This window comes from Protomyctophum bolini (genome assembly GCF_963924005.1).
Source record: "Protomyctophum bolini genome assembly, chromosome: 9".
Taxonomy (NCBI): Eukaryota; Metazoa; Chordata; class Actinopteri; order Myctophiformes; family Myctophidae; genus Protomyctophum; species Protomyctophum bolini.
In genome coordinates, this window is record NC_137870.1 from 18,924 (window position 1) to 37,500 (window position 18,577).

The window sequence follows — 18,577 nt, forward strand, 5'->3', positions numbered from 1 at the left end:
TTTTCCTGTCTGACCATGACACGTAGATTAATTTGCTTCATCTCTGTCTGTTCCATCCAATGGTTCCCAAACTGGTTCATGTCAAGGACCCACAGGGACCCCCCAAAGACCCCCAGGGACCCCCAAGGACCCACAGGGACCCCCAAAGACACACAGGGACCCCAAAGGACCCCCAAGGACCCACAGGGACCCCCCAAAGACACACAGGGACCCCAAAGGACCCCCAAGGACCCACAGGGACCCCCCAAAGACCCACAGGGACCCCCCAAGGACCCCCCAAAGACCCCAACAGACCCCAAGGATCCCCCCCAAAGACCCCCAGGGATCCCCCAAGGACCCCGCTAAGACCCCAAGGACCTTAATACCATTCTGGGCACATGATGATGTCTCCACCAGAATCTACCACCTAATCTCCGGCACCGTTAACAAGTGGCGACACACACACACACACACACACACACACACACACACACACACACACACACAGTGGAGTTGAGTGTTTCTACAGTTTGAGAATCAAATGTTGGAGTTCAGAGGTTTTTGATACTTTCCATTGGTTCAACATGTTCAATAACAATACACAGAGGGTGTTCAGTAGCATCGATTCATGGGGAAAAAAAATCTAAAACCTCAAAAATGGACGATATAATGTAAAAACGTCACACTTTATAGTTCATGGTTTCAGACGACAGGGAGGGGAGTTACAGGACAGGGAGTCAGAACTCGTCAGAACTCGCTGTCGTTTAAAACAAACAAACTATCAGTTCTGAATAAAAAGATAAGATTAAAATAAGAATCAATAAAATACAACTTCTTTATTTCAGAGTAAAAATATATACAGAAAAAAGTGGAATAATAATCATAAATACAATCTACCAAGTTTTGATGATGTGTGTTTACTAATAATAATAATAATAATAATAATCAGGTCAAATATAAACACCTTTCAGACGTCTGGTGAAATCCTGTGAACCGCAAAAAGTTTGTAATAAATCATGTTTACAAAATATGAAAATATGAAAGTACTATAGAGGTGTGACGATAGTAACTGCATCAACTTTAATTTCAAGAATGGAAGTCTATCGAAATGAAAACAGCAACATTGACTATGTATCGTATCGTTTTGCCAATAATCGTTATCGAATCGTTTCCAATGATCGCAATCACATAAATAATGTGCGTGTGTGCGTGGGCGTGTGTGTGGTTGTGTGTGTGGTTGTGTGTGTGGTTGTGTGTGTGGTTGTGTGCACTGAGGCGGCGGTGGCTCAGGGGTAGAGTGCCTGGATGGGAACCGCAAGGTTGCCAGTTCGAACCCGGGCTCCCCCAGAGTTACTGTCGAAGTGTCCTTGAGCAAGACTCTGAACCCCTAATTGCTCCCGATGTGCTAGTTGGTGCCTTGCATGGTTTCCGCTGCCATCGGTGTATGAATGGGTGAATGTAATGCACAATCTATGTAAAGCGCCTTGGATAAAGGCGCTATATAAATGCACCATTTACCATTTACGGAGGATTATCATGTAGATCAGTGGTTCCCACATTTTTTCGTGTCAAGGACCCCCAAATTGACACTCATGCCTGCAGGGACCCCCATTTGAAAAGACATGCCAGGGACCCCCATAAGAGAAGATTGTTACGGCTCTAGCAGTGATTCTCAACCCGTTTAATTTCAAGGACCCCCATTTAATGGCATTTCTGTCTCTGGGACCCCCAATGTATATTGTGAAATCAACTGAAACTAATCGGAGATCGGATATTGGGTCATAGTTTCCTAACTGTGCTGTCATTGATGAATATTAATTAATGACTGCGGTGGTATTAATGTTGATTAATGTAATCTGAATAATAATGTGAACGTTTTGATTTGTTATTTAAAAATTTGTGAGTTTGATGATTCTGGTATAAAACTACATTCAACATTTTCTAAAAAAACAAAAAACAAATACAAAATACAATAAATACCTAAAACGTTTCACCTGCAAACGCAAATGTAAGAAGTTCAAAGAAGTCAAAATGAGCAAAACAAAAATGTGAAATTAGATTAATTTAAGATGTTCTTAATGAGGATAATACTTAGTGTTTTCTTCTTCTTCCTGTATATGTTTGTGAACAAACATTTGTGATTTCATTTAGGTACCAAAATATGTGTCGCGACGTGCCGTGAGTTCAAACGCTAAATATTTCTGTTTTGTGTGTGTGCGTGGGACCGTGTGTGCGTGGGACCGTGTGTGCGTGGGACCGTGTGTGCGTGGGACCGTGTGTGCGTGGGACCGTGTTTTGTCCGTGTGTCTGTCCCGCTATCCAAATATGGAGTGTGTTGCATCAGCAATCACTCAGCTCCATATATGGGCACAAAAGGGGCCAGGTCCACTCAGCTCCATATATGGGCACAAAAGGGGCCAGGTCCACATATACAGTAACAGCGGGACAGACAGACAGACAGACAGACATGATCTGCAGGGTCTCAGCTGCGTTCGCTTCCCGCGTTTGCGCGTCTTACTGGTATATTCTTTTTTAAGGAAGCACTTTGAAAGATCTTAAGAGTTCCATTGGTTCATCGTCCATCCTCCTGCTGCCCACAGGAGGGCGCTGGGGAGGGGCCCGGCAGCCATCACTGTAGTCCATTGTAGTCCTCTGACTGAGAGTAGAAACATGTAGTAAAAAGAAAAAAATAACTACAACTTCCATGATGGATGGCCGCTGCCTGTGGGAAACCTTGGGTTACTTCAGTAACCCTGAAGTAACTTCAGTTAGAAAAAACGGCCATCCGATCTCCACAGAGTCCCATGACGGTCGCGTTATCTCCGAACTAATCCTCTGATTTGTTGACATGAGATAAAGTATGCTGAAAAGGCTGGCGCGGAGCTCCGGTTACCATATTAGCATATTGCATGCTAGTTGGGGACCCGATTGAGCGACGGACAGGATGTGCTCTTACCTCCGGCTTAAATTGGCCCTGTCGAAAGGACCCACGATTTGTACTCATTTTGTAGTTTTTTTTGCCTGGCAGTCTGGTAAGGTAAAGGTGCCGGAAAACATGCCGGCAGGAAATGTGTTGAGAGACTGTTGAATGTATATGGAGTCACATGACCATATATGGATATACAGGTCATATATGGAGTCACATGACTCTCCTTTGAGATGAAGCTGAAGCTAACGAGTTCAGTCAAACGAGAGATACTCGGAGTAGAGTCGCTGCTCCTTCGCCTGGAAAGGAGCCAGCTTAGGTGGTTCAGGGGCATCTGGTTAGGATGCCTCGCAGGAGTCTCCCTAGGGAGGTCCTCGAAGCATGTCTCACTGGGAGGAGACCCCCGGGGCAGACCAAGGACCACGTCTCACTGGGAGGAGACCCCCGGGGCAGACCAAGGACCATGTCCCACTGGGAGGAGACCCCCGGGGCAGACCAAGGACCACGTCTCACTGGGAGGAGACCCCCGGGGCAGACCAAGGACCATGTCCCACTGGGAGGAGACCCCCGGGGCAGACCAAGGTCCAGATGGATTATATCTCCACTGGGAGGAGACCCCGGGGGCAGACCAAGGACCAGATGAATTATATCTCCACTGGGAGGAGACCCCGGGGCAGACCAAGGACCAGATGGATTATATCTCCACTGGGAGGAGACCCCGGGGCAGACCAAGGACCAGATGGAGGAAACACATCGACTCACTGGCCTTGGAACGCCTCGGGATCCCCCAGGAGGAAGTCACTAATGTTGCTCTGGAGAGGGAAGTCTGGCGCTCTCTGGTGGAGATGTTGCCCCCGAAACCCGACTACGGACAAGCGGTTGAAGATGGATGGATGGATGGATGGATGGATGGATGGATGAAGCTAACAATAGTCTGTTATTTGTTTTATAATAAATAGTCTCTCTCTGGAAAACAATCGTTGTTGTTTTACGATAAACACAGTCTCTCTCTTGGAAGGAGGGGGAGGAGCCTCACTGCTAGCTGTCCAACCAGGTCGCAGCGAGGTGATGACCTCATCAACGAGGTACAGTTTTAAACGTTCACCTGCCGAGACACAGATTATAGAAACACATGAATATTCATTAAATACAATGGAATACATGAATATTCATTCAATACAATGGAATACATGAATATTCATTAAATATAATGGAATACATAATTAACGTTGTTTATAGAAAAACATGAATATTCATTAAATATAATGGAATACATTAATATTCATTAAATACAATGGGATACATGAATATTCATTAAATATAATGGAATACATGAATATTCATTAAATACAATAGAATACATGAATATTCATTAAATACAATGGAATGTATAATTAACTTTGTTGTTTATAGAAATACATGAATATTCATTAAATACAATGGAATACATAATTAACTTTGTTGTTGTTTATATAAATGCATGAATATTCATTAAATATAATGGAATACATAATTATGTATACAAAAAAACCAACAATAATGAGTACCTGTGTAAAGGTCAGAGGTCACCTTAAAGGTGCAATGTGTACCTGTGTAAAGGTCAGGGGTCACATTAAAGGTGTAATGTGTACCTGTGTGAAGGTCAGGGGTCACATTAAAGGTGTAATGTGTACCTGTGTAAAGGTCAGAGGTCACATTAAAGGTGAAATGTGTACCTGTGTAAAGGTCAGGGGTCACATTAAAGGTGTAATGTGTACCTGTGTAAAGGTCAGAGGTCACATTAAAGGTGTAATGTGTACCTGTGTAAAGGTCAGAGGTCACATTAAAGGTGTAATGTGTACCTGTGTAAAGGTCAGAGGTCACATTAAAGGTGTAATGTGTACCTGTGTAAAACGGTCCCTCCGGGGAACGGGGGGTTAAACGAGGAATCCTGATTGGAGGGCGTTTCAGTTTCCACGACAACGGCATTCTGCTCGGGGATCTGAGCCACTTGAAACCTGTCAATCAAACGAGAACCTGTAAGTCAAACAGCAAGACACCTGTCAATCAAAGAAAACCTGTCAATCAAACAACAGCAACCTGTCAGTCAAACAGCAAGACACCTGTCAATCAAAGAAAACTTGTCAATCAAACAACAGCAACCTGTCAGTCAAACAGCAAGACACCTGTCAATCAAAGAAAACCTGTCAATCAAACAACAGCAACCTGTCAGTCAAACAGCGAGACACCTGTCAATCAAAGAAAACCAGTCAATCAAACAACAGCAACCTGTCAGTCAAACAGCGAGACACCTGTCAATCAAAGAAAACCTGTCAGTCAAACAGCGAGACACCTGTCAATCAAAGAAAACCTGTCAGTCAAAACAAACAGAAACGCTGTTCTATTTCTGGGTCCCGCGGGATTCCCGAGGGATGGGATTAAGACTCGTATTAATCCCGGGATTGGGAGGGGACGGGGAATGAAAAGTCAACGGACAATTAGCCTCGTTATATTTTGATTGGTTGATTGATTCACTATTTACACTTTACATAAACATGCTGGGGACCCCTAAAATCAGTTTCTACATGCTGGGGACCCCTAACATCAGTTTCTACATGCTGGCGACCCCTAACATCAGTTTCTACATGCTGGGGACCCCTAACATCAGTTTCTACATGCTGGGGACCCCTAACATCAGTTTCTACATGCTGGGGACCCCTAACATCAGTTTCTACATGCTGGGGGCCCCTAACATCAGTTTCTACATGCTGGGGACCCCTAACATCAGTTTCTACATGCTGGGGGGCCCCTAACATCAGTTTCTACATGCTGGGGACCCCTAACATCAATTTGCTGGGGACCCCTAACATCAGTTTCTACATGCTGGGGGACCCCTAACATCAGTTTCTACATGCTGGGGACCCCTAACATCAGTTTATACATGCTGGGGACCCCTAACATCAGTTTCTACATGCTGGGGACCCCTAACATCAGTTTCTACATGCTGGGGGGCCCCTAACATCAGTTTCTACATGCTGGGGACCCCTAACATCAGTTTCTACATGCTGGGGACCCCTAACATCAGTTTCTACATGCTGGGGGGGCCCTAACATCAGTTTCTACATGCTGGGGACCCCTAACATCAGTTTCTACATGCTGGGGACCCCTAACATCATTTTCTACATACTGGGGACCCCTAACATCATTTTCTACATGCTGGGGACCCCTAACATCAGTTTCTACATGCTGGGGGCCCCTAACATCAGTTTCTACATGCTGGGGCGGGACTGTCTCGTGGTCATGAAAAGGGGGCGGGACTGTCTCGTGGTCATGAAAGGGGGCGGGACTGCGGCGCCCTGTGAGGGACCAATAGGAGCTCACCTTCCCACAGAGTGCATGGAGGGGGGCGGGACTTCCTGCTTCCTGTGAGTCGTCATCGCCGCCGTGGCGTCAGGGGGCGGGGCTTCCACCTGCCACGCTACCGTCCGCGGGGCCGTGGCCACGCTCACTGCCTCCACCAGGGGGCTCCACCTCACCTGATTGATTGATTGATTGATTAACAGTTTGCAGAATGGCTACATTTCACATTAAACCAGTGTTGATTTCTTCGACTAAAACTAAGACGAAAATTGTTCGTCGACTACCTTTTTCCACTGACAAAAACTAAATGGAAACTAAGCTATGATGACTAAAACTAAGACTAAATGTATTCGTCAGTAAATACAAACTAGACTAAAATGTTAGGAAGGGACTAGTGGACAAGAGATCCACTAGGAAGGGACTAGTGGACAAGAGATCCACTAGGAAGGGACTAGTGGACAAGAGATCCAGTACAAGTCATTTTACACTTGGTTACACTTGCTGAAAATAAGCTCACAAACAAGCTTGTAGATCGGCTATTTTCAACAAGTGTAAAAACTGTCATTACGACGGCATCAAGGCCCGCCTAAATACATTGTAGTCGACTAAATCAACCTTAGATTTAGTCGACTAAAACTAGACGGTGCACCCCTATTGAAACTAAACCTTAGTTTACATGGATGTACTCCTACTAAGTCTAAACCTTAGTTTACATCTGTGCAACCCTACTAACTAAACCATAGTTTACATCTGTGCACCCCTATTGTAACTAAACCTTAGTTTACATCTGTGCACCCCTATTGTAACTAAACCTTAGTTTACATCTGTGCACCCCTACTAACTAAACCTTAGTTTACATCTGTGCACCCCTACTAACTAAACCTTAGTTTACATCTGTGCACCCCTATTGTAACTAAACCTTAGTTTACATCTGTGCACCCCTATTGTAACTAAACCTTAGTTTACATCTGTGCACCCCTATTGTAACTAAACCTTAGTTTACATCTGTGCACCCCTACTAACTAAACCTTAGTTTACATCTGTGCACCCCTACTAACTAAACCTTAGTTTACATCTGTGCACCCCTATTGTAACTAAACCTTAGTTTACATCTGTGCACCCCTATTGAAACTAAACCTTAGTTTACATCGATGTACTCCTACTAAGACTAAACCTTAGTTTACATCGATGTACTCCTACTAACTAAACCTTAGTTTACATCTGTGCACCCCTACTAACTAAACCTTAGTTTACATCGATGTACTCCTACTAACTAAACCTTAGTTTACTACCCACTGAAACTAAAAGAGATCAACACTGATACCTGCTGACTGCCAGCGTCGGTGCTGACTCTCTGGGGGTCATGGAGGGGGTCCAGAGTGGGGTCTTTCAGCGGGTGTTGGGGGGGCTTCAGGGGGTCTTTGAGGGGCTCTTTGAGGGGCTCTTTGAGGGGCTCTTTGAGGGGCTCTTTCAGTGGAGTCTGCTGGTGTTGATGGGGGTCTTTGAGGGCGTCTTTGAGCGCGTCCAGAGTGGGGGTCTTCAGGGGGTCTCTGAGCGCGTCCACCAGGGGTGTGGTCTTCAGCGCGTCCACCAGGGGGGGTATGAGCATGGGCGGCCATTTCCTCTGGGCGCAGCGCGAGCAGCCGGAGGAGGCGTGGCCTCCTCTGTGTTTGCCTCCGCCCCCTCCTCCGCCGGACAGGCCGGAGATGGTGTGGAGGTGGGACTGGTGAGGACACAGTCTGGGGAGAGCTCCGAACTGATGCAGAGGGCTGAGACCTGGGAACCTGAATACATATAACACATGTATCTGAACTGGTGCAGACCTGGAACCTGAATAAATATAACATGTATCTGAACTGATGCAGACCTGGAACCTGAATAAATATAACATGTATCTGAACTGGTGCAGACCTGGAACCTGAATAAATATAACACATGTATCTGAACTGATACAGACCTGGAACCTGAATAAATATAACATGTATCTGAACTGATGCAGACCTGGAACCTGAATAAATATAACATGTATCTGAACTGGTGCAGACCTGGAACCTGAATAAATATAACATGTATCTGAACTGGTGCAGACCTGGAACCTGAATAAATATAACATGTATCTGAACTGATGCAGACCTGGAACCTGAATAAATATAACATGTATCTGAACTGGTGCAGACCTGGAACCTGAATAAATATAACATGTATCTGAACTGATACAGACCTGGAACCTGAATAAATATAACATGTATCTGAACTGGTGCAGACCTGGAACCTGAATAAATAATAACACATGTATCTGAACTGATGCAGACCTGGAACCTGAATAAATATAACATGTATCTGAACAGATGCAGACCTGGAACCTGAATAAATATAACATGTATCTGAACTGATGCAGACCTGGAACCTGAATAAATATAACATGTATCTGAACTGGTGCAGACCTGGAACCTGAATAAATATAACATGTATCTGAACTGGTGCAGACCTGGAACCTGAATAAATATAACATGTATCTGAACTGGTGCAGACCTGGAACCTGAATAAATATAACATGTATCTGAACTGGTGCAGACCTGGAACCTGAATAAATATAACATGTATCTGAACTGGTGCAGACCTGGAACCTGAATAAATAATAACACATGTATCTGAACTGATGCAGACCTGGAACCTGAATAAATATAACATGTATCTGAACTGATGCAGACCTGGAACCTGAATAAATATAACATGTATCTGAACTGATGCAGACCTGGAACCTGAATAAATATAACATGTATCTGAACTGGTGCAGACCTGGAACCTGAATAAATATAACATGTATCTGAACTGGTGCAGACCTGGAACCTGAATAAATATAACATGTATCTGAACTGATGCAGACCTGGAACCTGAATAAATATAACATGTATCTGAACTGGTGCAGACCTGGAACCTGAATAAATATAACATGTATCTGAACTGGTGCAGACCTAGAACCTGAATAAATATAACATGTATCTGAACTGATGCAGACCTGGAACCTGAATAAATATAACATGTATCCGAACTGGTGCAGACCTGGAACCTGAATAAATAACACATGTATCTGAACTGATGCAGACCTGGAACCTGAATAAATATAACATGTATCTGAACTGATGCAGACCTGGAACCTGAATAAATAACACATGTATCTGAACTGGTGCAGATCTGGAACCTGAATAAATATAACATGTATCTGAACTGGGACAACATGTTTTCAGACGGGGGTCGGCGGCCAATTACAGATAATTCTGGGGGTCCTTTGACATGAAAACGACTGAGAACGACTGACAGAAACACGAGGGTTTCTCAGAGAACTGTCAGGATTTAGGAGACATTTGTAGAAGTTCTAAATGAGGACTGAATAATTAAAAACTATCTGAGTCTGAGTAGACGATTAAATGAACACACTCTCTCTCTCCCTCTCCCTCCCCCTTCTCTCCCCCTCCCTCCCTCCCCCCTCTCTCCTCTCCCCCAGTAAATGTTATAATCAAAAGTATGACTCGGCAAAACAACTGTACAGTTCAGCGAGTGTGCGTGCGAGTGTGTGTGCGTGCGTGCGACCATGTGTGTGTGTGTGTGTGTGTGTGTGTGTGCGTGCGTGCGATCATGTGTGTGTGTGTGTGCGTGCGACCATGTGTGTGTGTGTGTGTCTTACTTGATAGAGGAGGTCTTGTTGATGTTCATCTGTTTGCTCTCATACTCCTGTAGCAGTTCCTCTAATGCTGCCGCGTTTTCTGCACACGCGCACACACGCACACGCACACGCACACACACACACACACACACACACACACACGCACACACGCACACACACACACACACACACACACACACACACACACACACACACACGTTTTTAAGTGCTGAACCAGGGTTAGAGCTGAAACCAGTCCCTTGACTTGAAGTGCTCTCGGGAGGTTCCCTCGTCAGGAAGTGCCCCTCCAGCTGAATCAAGTTCCCTTGATTAGGGTGCTGGGTATAAAAAACTGTTTGGAAATACACTCGCCCTCCTTGTGCAGAAACAGGATAACAGACACCATTCGTTGCCATGGTTACCATCATGCAATTGTGTTACCTGTCATTTTGTTTGTACAGTTATATTGCATTGCATCGTGTATGTTTGTGTGACATGTGGATATCATTAATATGGAAAACATCCATGGTGTTTATAGATCATTGTTAAAAGTTGTTTTGTTTGTGTGGTTTCATTTATAGTTTTTCACGGTGGGGTAAATAAAGAGCCCTTGTGAACATCAGTTGGAGCGTTGTCTATTCTGCATCAGATGAAGATAGTTTAGGAGGAGTTTATTTATCATTTATTTGTGGTGGTTCTTCCATCTGTAGGTCTTGGTTTCCATGCGGACAGAGAGCAGGGCTGCACAAGGCAATGGAGTCTAGATCGGCACAGACTCCCTCTAGAGGGCTTTATGAGCCACTTCCACTCAAGGCTGCTTTGTTTCGGACGACACTTAATACGGCGCAGCCTCGCGTGAACGCGCATATCGAGGGTAAGTGTGTAGGTTTCAGAAAGGGGGCTAGTGACATCATCAGTGACATCATCATCATCGGTGAACAGGGTTAGAGCTAGTGACATCATCAGTGTCGAATTATATATGGATGTGCGGGATATTATCAGAAGTGGTGTGAAATATATAGTGGGTCAAATGATGATCAAATGTGTTCACATATTCTGAAGTCTCAAAGAGAGGACAAATGGATCTCTAACCGCATTCCAGTGAGCAGCCACCGGTGGTAGGGGGTTGCTTATCTGATCTTGCTGTGGGAAGAGGGTCATTTACGACTTCCACTAGCAGGCTGAAGTCAAGTCACTAATCAGTGACATGTCTAAAATAGGAAGAAAGAACTTATTTAATTCCTTTCCATGGGATGATGTGTTCTAAGTAACCTATATTATACTGGGTTAGTAAAGCCTAGATAATAAATATATGTTAATGATCTAACATAATCTAGACAGTTGATCTAGAGTTAAGCAGCAGCTCACATGACAGGAAGTGATGAGAGCTGTTGCACAAGCAGGATGACCAGTGGCTTTTCATTGGCTGAAACAAGGCAATGAAATGCTGTCCTTGCTTATGATTGGTTTGCGAAGGCAACTCTCTGCTTTAAGTGTACCGTTTGGCCTAGGGTCGATTAGATTCATCTTAACATCTTGACCTAACAGGAGCGAGCAGAAGGCCAGCGGTAACTATAAAATGATATGATCTGTGCATTATTCATAACTACGTATTAATGTGATTTAGATTGTAACCAAATGTATTGTGTTTCTTTTCTCCAATTAATAATCTTGATTTGGTAGATTTAAAACCACACACATACACTGCCATACCTGGCACACATACAAAGTGGGCATATAGTGGAGCCACCCAAGGTGGAATACCGCACAAGCACACATACTTGGTGGAACCACACAAATAGTGGAATACCGCATAATATGTTTCAATATAACTATACTTCTACCAAATAAGAGCAGGTTAGGTAATAGACTATAAGGGCGTGCAAAGTCACGAATCCAGAGTACTATTGTCAGCTTGTGTGGGGAAGTTTGAATGTTGAATATGTCTATGTGTTTATGTTTATAATGGACTAATAAAACCCCTATAAAAAGCATGTTCGATTCGTAAAATAAGGCAATTATTGAAGCATTAAAATAACAACTGTGCGTATTAAACGTAGCTACATCTGCTTGCATTCCTGGGGAATTCGGATCCCGGCATATCTCACCGAAAACCGGACAGTTTTAAATCGCTGCCGTGCACTGGGACCAGTGCACAGTTGCGATTCATTGCGCTATTAAGCGCAAAAGTTTATATCTGGCAGGGCTGCTAAAGCGCCCAATTAATACCAGTTTAAATCAGGCTGTATCACGGCCGGTTAAAAGAACCGACCGTTCAAATAGTTTGAACTCGCCGCTGTGCGAAAGTATATCTCGCCGCCGTGCGAACAGTGTGGTGCCGTGCGCGAGTTGAGCGCACAGTCGGGTCAGGCCCGGGCAATTTGGGACGTAATATGGTCTAAACAACTGGACATATTACAGTTTAAATTGCTACCGTGTTGAAAAGAGCTTTAAATTAGTGTTCACTAAAGTGAACGCAATTTAAACAACAGTTTAGATTGTGGCCGGGCTGTTTTAACTATAAACAAGCATCGGTGGAGTCACTATAGTGACCACAATCTAAGCAAATGTGCCGTGTGTTTAGCCGGCATACATAGTTTGAATCGTGCCCCACAACAAGCCACAATTCAGATAGAATCGCTGCCGCGACGACACTGATTGTGGTTTCTTTGATGTGACTAAATTCAGATAAATGTGAGCCGTGCGTAAACAGCGCATGGCGATCGGTGCGCAAGGTTTAGTGTCCACATATTGAACTGCAAAGTGCGTTTGATTTGGGCTACTAAATGCGACACCGCAAAAAACCGTTCTCATATAGATATGGGTCTGTGTGAAACGGAGTTAGACAGAGCCACCCCGAAGGAGGTGACTGTGGTTTAACAAGAGTTTGGCATTAGTCAGTTGATCGATTAGAGCAAAAGTTCTCTGTATCGGCGTTCGGTTTAGGAAACTGATTGTTTAGACTATTGGAACCAAACATAACGTTTTAATTGTGCCGGATTAGAAGCCGACCGTTTAAAATAATAATAGTGCTTTTAGCTGTGAACAACACAGTAAAGTACTTTTATGCTGCGTGCTGGGTCAGCACAGAGGAGCAGCAGGTGAGAGGAAATATCCCCATTTTCTCACTGCACCAGAAGAGTGCATGTGGGGGGGAGGGATTCCTTTTCTCACAGCAGTGTGACTTTGTCATGCAAATGACCCTGTACTGAAGACAGTGCAAGGGAACTTTATAGGTCAGTCTGTCAGTCACTAAAGTGATAGCTGGGACTGATGTAAAGAATAAGGTTTAAGACAGAATAGTATTAAACCCAGTGTTAAACGTGATGTAATTGACTAATTACAATCAAATAATGTTTTAACACTGCAAAAGCGTGCTTTTAAAGTAGGTAAATCGCATTTAAGGACGTGTCATATATAACTGGTGCCAGGAGCATTCACTGTAAGGAACAGTGCTTAGCAAAATCTGTGACAGATTTAAATAAAGCTATAGAGTTGACCGTCCACGGCCAATTTAGATCTAGTAGAGACTACTAAACTAAAGATTTATTGGCTAAAAGTATTGATGAAAAGGATTCATGGGGTCCTTCTAATTGATACAAATAGTTATGCATGTTAAATTAGCATAATGAATGTTAATCATAACTATAACGCAACACTAACACGGTAACTGGTGTAATTCATTGGACCCGTCAGAGCTGGTTGCCTTCGTTCAAGGCCAACGCGACCGCTCGAAAAGTTGCATGCTTATTCGCTCTTAGACTGCGCGCAGTCTCGGGGGGGGGGGTAAAGGACTGAGTGTAATCACGAAATACGTAATACGAATCGTGAAGCGCCCGGTAAAAAGACACAGTGTCTGTGTCTGGAGTCCAGATTAGAAATAACTGGGCAAAACTAACCATTTACAATTGTGTGAATGAGTGAAGTCAATTAACCACTAACCTGTCCTACTAATCCTATTAACAAAGTGTTAGCAAAGGGGGAGGAGGGGTAAAAATGGCTTTTACAGAAAAAGAGCTTATAGAGCTACATCAGGTTGGCAAGTGGTACAAATCTAGATGCTGTGATTGGGCATGTACCATAAAAGAGACCCTTGAAACAGCTTGTGTGGGGAAGTTTGAATGTTGAATATGTCTATGTGTTTATGTTTATAATGGACTAATAAAAACCCTATAAAAAGCATGTTCGATTCGTAAAATAAGGCAATTATTGAAGCATTAAAATAACAACTGTGCGTATTAAACGTAGCTACATCTGCTTGCATTCCTGGGGAATTCGGATCCCGGCATATCTCACCGAAAACCGGACAATCAGTGACATCATCACATTAGAGGGTCGTCTATCTATGTGTGACCATAGTACTAAGGTGGTCCAATGAACTGCAGCGGCCAATGACGTCGCTCCAATGAACTGCAGCGGCCAATGAGGTCGCTCCAATGAACTGCAGCGGCCAATGAGGACGCTCCAATGAACTGCAGCGGCCAATGACGTCGCTCCAATGAACTGCAGCGGCCAATGAGGTCGCTCCAATGAACTGCAGCGGCCAATGAGGTCGCTCCAATGAACTGCAGCGGCCAATGACGTCGCTCCAATGAACTGCAGCGGCCAATGAGGCATGTATATATCAGTGACATCATCATTAGGGGACGTACCTTTCTTCTCGGTGATGAGGCGAACCAGAACGCTGATGGTGTCTTCATTAGGGTCATCTGGACCTATGGGCGAGAGACATTCGCTTTACATTAGAGAGAGAGAGGGGACGGCCATAACCTATGGGCGAGAGACATTCACTTTACATTAGAGAGAGAGAGAGAGAGAGAGAGAGAGAGAGAGAGTAGGGACAGCCACTACCTATGGGCGAGAGACATTCGCTTTACATTAGAGAGAGAGAGGGGACGGCCATTACCTATGGGCGAGAGACATTCGCTTTACATTAGAGAGAGAGAGAGAGAGGGGACGGCCATTACCTATGGGCGAGAGACATTCACTTTACATTAGAGAGAGAGAGGGGACGGCCATTACCTATGGGCGAGAGACATTCGCTTTACATTAGAGAGAGAGAGAGGGGACGGCCATTACCTATGGGCGAGAGACATTCACTTTACATTAGAGAGAGAGAGGGGACGGCCATTACCTATGGGCGAGAGACATTCGCTTTACATTAGAGAGAGAGAGAGGGGACAGCCATTACCTATGGGCGAGAGACATTCGCTTTACATTAGAGAGAGAGAGGGGACGGCCATTACCTATGGGCGAGAGACATTCACTTTACATTAGAGAGAGAGAGGGGACGGCCACTACCTATGGGCGAGAGACATTCACTTTACATTAGAGAGAGAGAGGGGACGGCCATTAACTATGGGCGAGAGACATTCACTTTACATTAGAGAGAGAGAGGGGACGGCCATTACCTATGGGCGAGAGACATTCGCTTTACATTAGAGAGAGAGGGGACGGCCATTACCTATGGGCGAGAGACATTCACTTTACATTAGAGAGAGAGGGGGGACGGCCATTACCTATGGGCGAGAGACATTAACTTTACATTAGAGAGAGAGGGGACGGCCATTACCTATGGGCGAGAGACATTCAGTTTACATTAGAGAGAGTAGGGACAGCCACTACATATGGGCGAGAGACATTCAGTTTACATCAGAGAGAGCGAGAGAGAGTTAGAGAGAGTTTCCATCACACCCAATCCCTGTGGTCTGATCGCCCTGCAGTGTAACACCACACCTGTGTGTGTGTGTGTGTGCGTGTGTGTGTGTGTGTGTGTGTGTGTGTGTGCGCGTGTTCTTACATGGCAACTGTCACCACGGAGACCGAGCCATTGTTAGCACTGCACACACGCACACACACACACACACACACGCGCACACACACACACACACACACACACACACACACACACACACACGCTCTTTGGCCATACACTTGTCTGTCTGTCTGTCTGTCTGTCTCTCTGCCTGTCTGCGTGTCAGTGTGTGTGTGTATAGGCGTCTCACCCTCTTTGGCCATAGACCTGTCTGTCTGTCTGTCTGCGTGTCAGTGTGTGTGTGTGTGTATAGGCGTCTCACCCTCTTTGGCCATAGACCTGTCTGTCTCTCTGTCTGTCTGTCAGTGTGTGTGTGTATAGGCGTCTCACCCTCTTTGGCCATAGACCTGTCTGTCTCTCCCCCCGCGGCCCCAGCGGAGCTGTCTTTCTCTCTGTCAGACAGACAGGCGTATCCTCTCTTCTTCAGCAGGTTGCAGATCATTATCCCCGCCAGGCCGGTCAGGCAGAACACGGGAACCAGGGCGAACACCGCGTACTCCGCGCTGCGCTCCTCCGCCGCGCTGCGCACGTTAGCCGTGGCGTTGGCGTTAGCGTTAGTAGCCCCGCCTCCTCCGCTGGCCCCCGAAGGACCTCCCCCTCCCCCTCCTCCTCCTCCTCCTCCCCCCGAAGACACGCCTCCTCCTCCTCCGGCTCCGCCTCCCACCGTACGGACCGCCCTCACAGCCGGGGATTCTGGGAAGTGAGAGAGAGCGGGGGGGGGGGGGGGGGGGGGGGGGGGGTTCGCATGAAGCTGGTTCGCATGAAGCACGCACACGCACGCACGCACGCACTAGGGCTTTCACTTCTAGTCATTTTTACTAGTCGACTAGTTTAACTACCTATTATGTAAAAAAAGAACAAAAGAAATTAAAAGAAAATGTAATTTTTATTTTTATATGATATTGGTATACATTTTAACTGTACATTGGTCACTATAATCTAGCATTCTACACACGCACACGCACACACACACACACACACACACACACACACACACACACACACACACACACACACACACACACACACACACACACACACACACACACACACACACACACACACACACACATACGTTAACATGACTTGCCTTTCACACAGGGACTGAGGGTGGAGTTTGTTCCCAATTCTGAAGGTTGGAATCTGTAGAATGCACACACACACACACACACACACACACACACACACACACGCGCGCGCGCGCGCGCACACGCACACACGCCAAAACAGAAGGTCAACATTCAAGTAGAGCAAACGGAAAATAAATTAGTAGACAGTGTGTGTGCGTGTGCGTGTGTGTGTGTGTGTGGTTGTGGAGAATGATTCAACAGTTTTCAACGATGTTATGTTGTGTGGTCACTTACCTCGCTGACCACTGTGATGCATGTAGTGTGTGCGTGAGTGTGTGCGTGCGTGCGTGCGTGCGTGCGTGCGTGCGTGCGTGTGCCTCCATACCTTGGCTTTTAACTTTAGCTACACAACTTTGAGTTCCTTCGGTCCTTGTATAATTATGTTTTTTGCTGTTGCTTCTCTGTTGTTTTACTGTAAATGTGTCTCAGTTGATTTCACTGTTTGTACCGTTTGTTTTCTCGCTGTTGTTGTTCTGTGTGTTAGCTTTATATTAGTGCATTTGTTTGTATTTTCTGTTGTTGTTCTGTGTGGTAGCTTTATATTAGTGCATTTGTTTGTATTTTCTGTTGTTGTTCTGTGTGGTAGCTTTATATTAGTGCATTTGTTTTTATTTTCTCCTGTACAGCACTTTGTAAACCCTGAGTTTTTGAAACGTGCTAACATAAATAAAGTGGATTGGATTGGATGGAGAGTTACATGTTTGTAAAAAATAACTCTGGACAGACACACACTCTCTCTCTCTCTCACCCGTCCAGACAGGGTCCATATAGTATATATATATATATATATATATATATATATATATATATATATATATAGTAGTTATAGTATATATATATATAGTAGTTATAGTATATATATTTGATATCTCTCTCTCTCACCCGTCCAGACAGGGTCCACAGAGGGCGTCAGAGCGCTCCGTGCCGGGCCTCAGGGCGTGGCGAGCCCGCCCGCCGCAGAGCGTGATTGGTCGGCACGGCAGAGCGTCACGGGCAGAGGAGAAGGAGAGGGGGGGGCAGGGCTGGCACCGCGGCTCCTCCCCCTCCGAGGGGGGGGCAGCACCCGGCGGGGAGCCGCACGCCTGTTGACAGAGGAGGAAAAAAGAGTACTCAGATGTTTCACTCGAAGCTTGAGGGAGTTTCCAGGGGCTCCGGGGACCCCTAGGGGTCCTTGAGAGAGTTCCAGGGACCCCCAGGGGTCCTTGAGGGAGTTCCAGGGGACCTACACTGAGAGTGTAACTCTGAGCGTGTAACTCTGAGAGTGTAACTCTGAGAGTGTACAAATGGAACCAAATGTTCCATTTGTAAACTCTCAGAGTTACATTAACATTGATTTTACAATATAAATTGGGGGTCCCAGAGATAGAAATGCCATTAAATGGGGGTCCGTAGAACTAATGCATGTCAAACTGGGGGTCCTTGAAAGTAATGGGGTTCCAGAAAATAATGACAAGCATTCCAACGTGTTTGTAATTATGGTCAAATAACACAATAGACGCCAAGTTTGCATTTGTAGCTCATCTGGTTCAAATGTGACTAAATTTGATTGAGGGACTGCCATTGGATTTTTTTTATTTGTCATGTTAAATGAAAGCGGGGAATCATAGCTTCAAATTGATATATTGGTTGTTCAGTTTGACCCACCAGTTGTGGAGATATGGCTTATAGAGTAATGTCTGGCAGAGAAACAGCGAGTTGAGAAAACGCGAAACGGGCTTGAAAGG

At 45.2% G+C, this 18,577-nt stretch overlaps 1 protein-coding gene across 1 annotated transcript in view; it reads right to left on the reverse strand.

Moving 5' to 3' along the window:
* Positions 1 to 800: 800 nt before the first annotated feature.
* The window catches only part of relt (RELT TNF receptor), a 23,123-nt gene continuing 5,346 nt past the window's right edge, over positions 801 to 18,577 (reverse strand). Inside the window, exons 4-12 of the mRNA XM_080771648.1 lie at positions 17,736 to 17,935; positions 16,814 to 16,866; positions 16,054 to 16,416; positions 14,561 to 14,623; positions 9,930 to 10,008; positions 7,569 to 8,028; positions 6,266 to 6,420; positions 4,789 to 4,902; positions 801 to 4,010 (exon numbers count right to left, since the gene is read on the reverse strand). Of these exons, the coding sequence (XP_080627774.1) occupies positions 4,007 to 4,010; positions 4,789 to 4,902; positions 6,266 to 6,420; positions 7,569 to 8,028; positions 9,930 to 10,008; positions 14,561 to 14,623; positions 16,054 to 16,416; positions 16,814 to 16,866; positions 17,736 to 17,935 (1,491 nt within the window). The 3' untranslated portion in view covers positions 801 to 4,006. The remainder of the gene's footprint in view (positions 4,011 to 4,788; positions 4,903 to 6,265; positions 6,421 to 7,568; positions 8,029 to 9,929; positions 10,009 to 14,560; positions 14,624 to 16,053; positions 16,417 to 16,813; positions 16,867 to 17,735; positions 17,936 to 18,577) is intronic.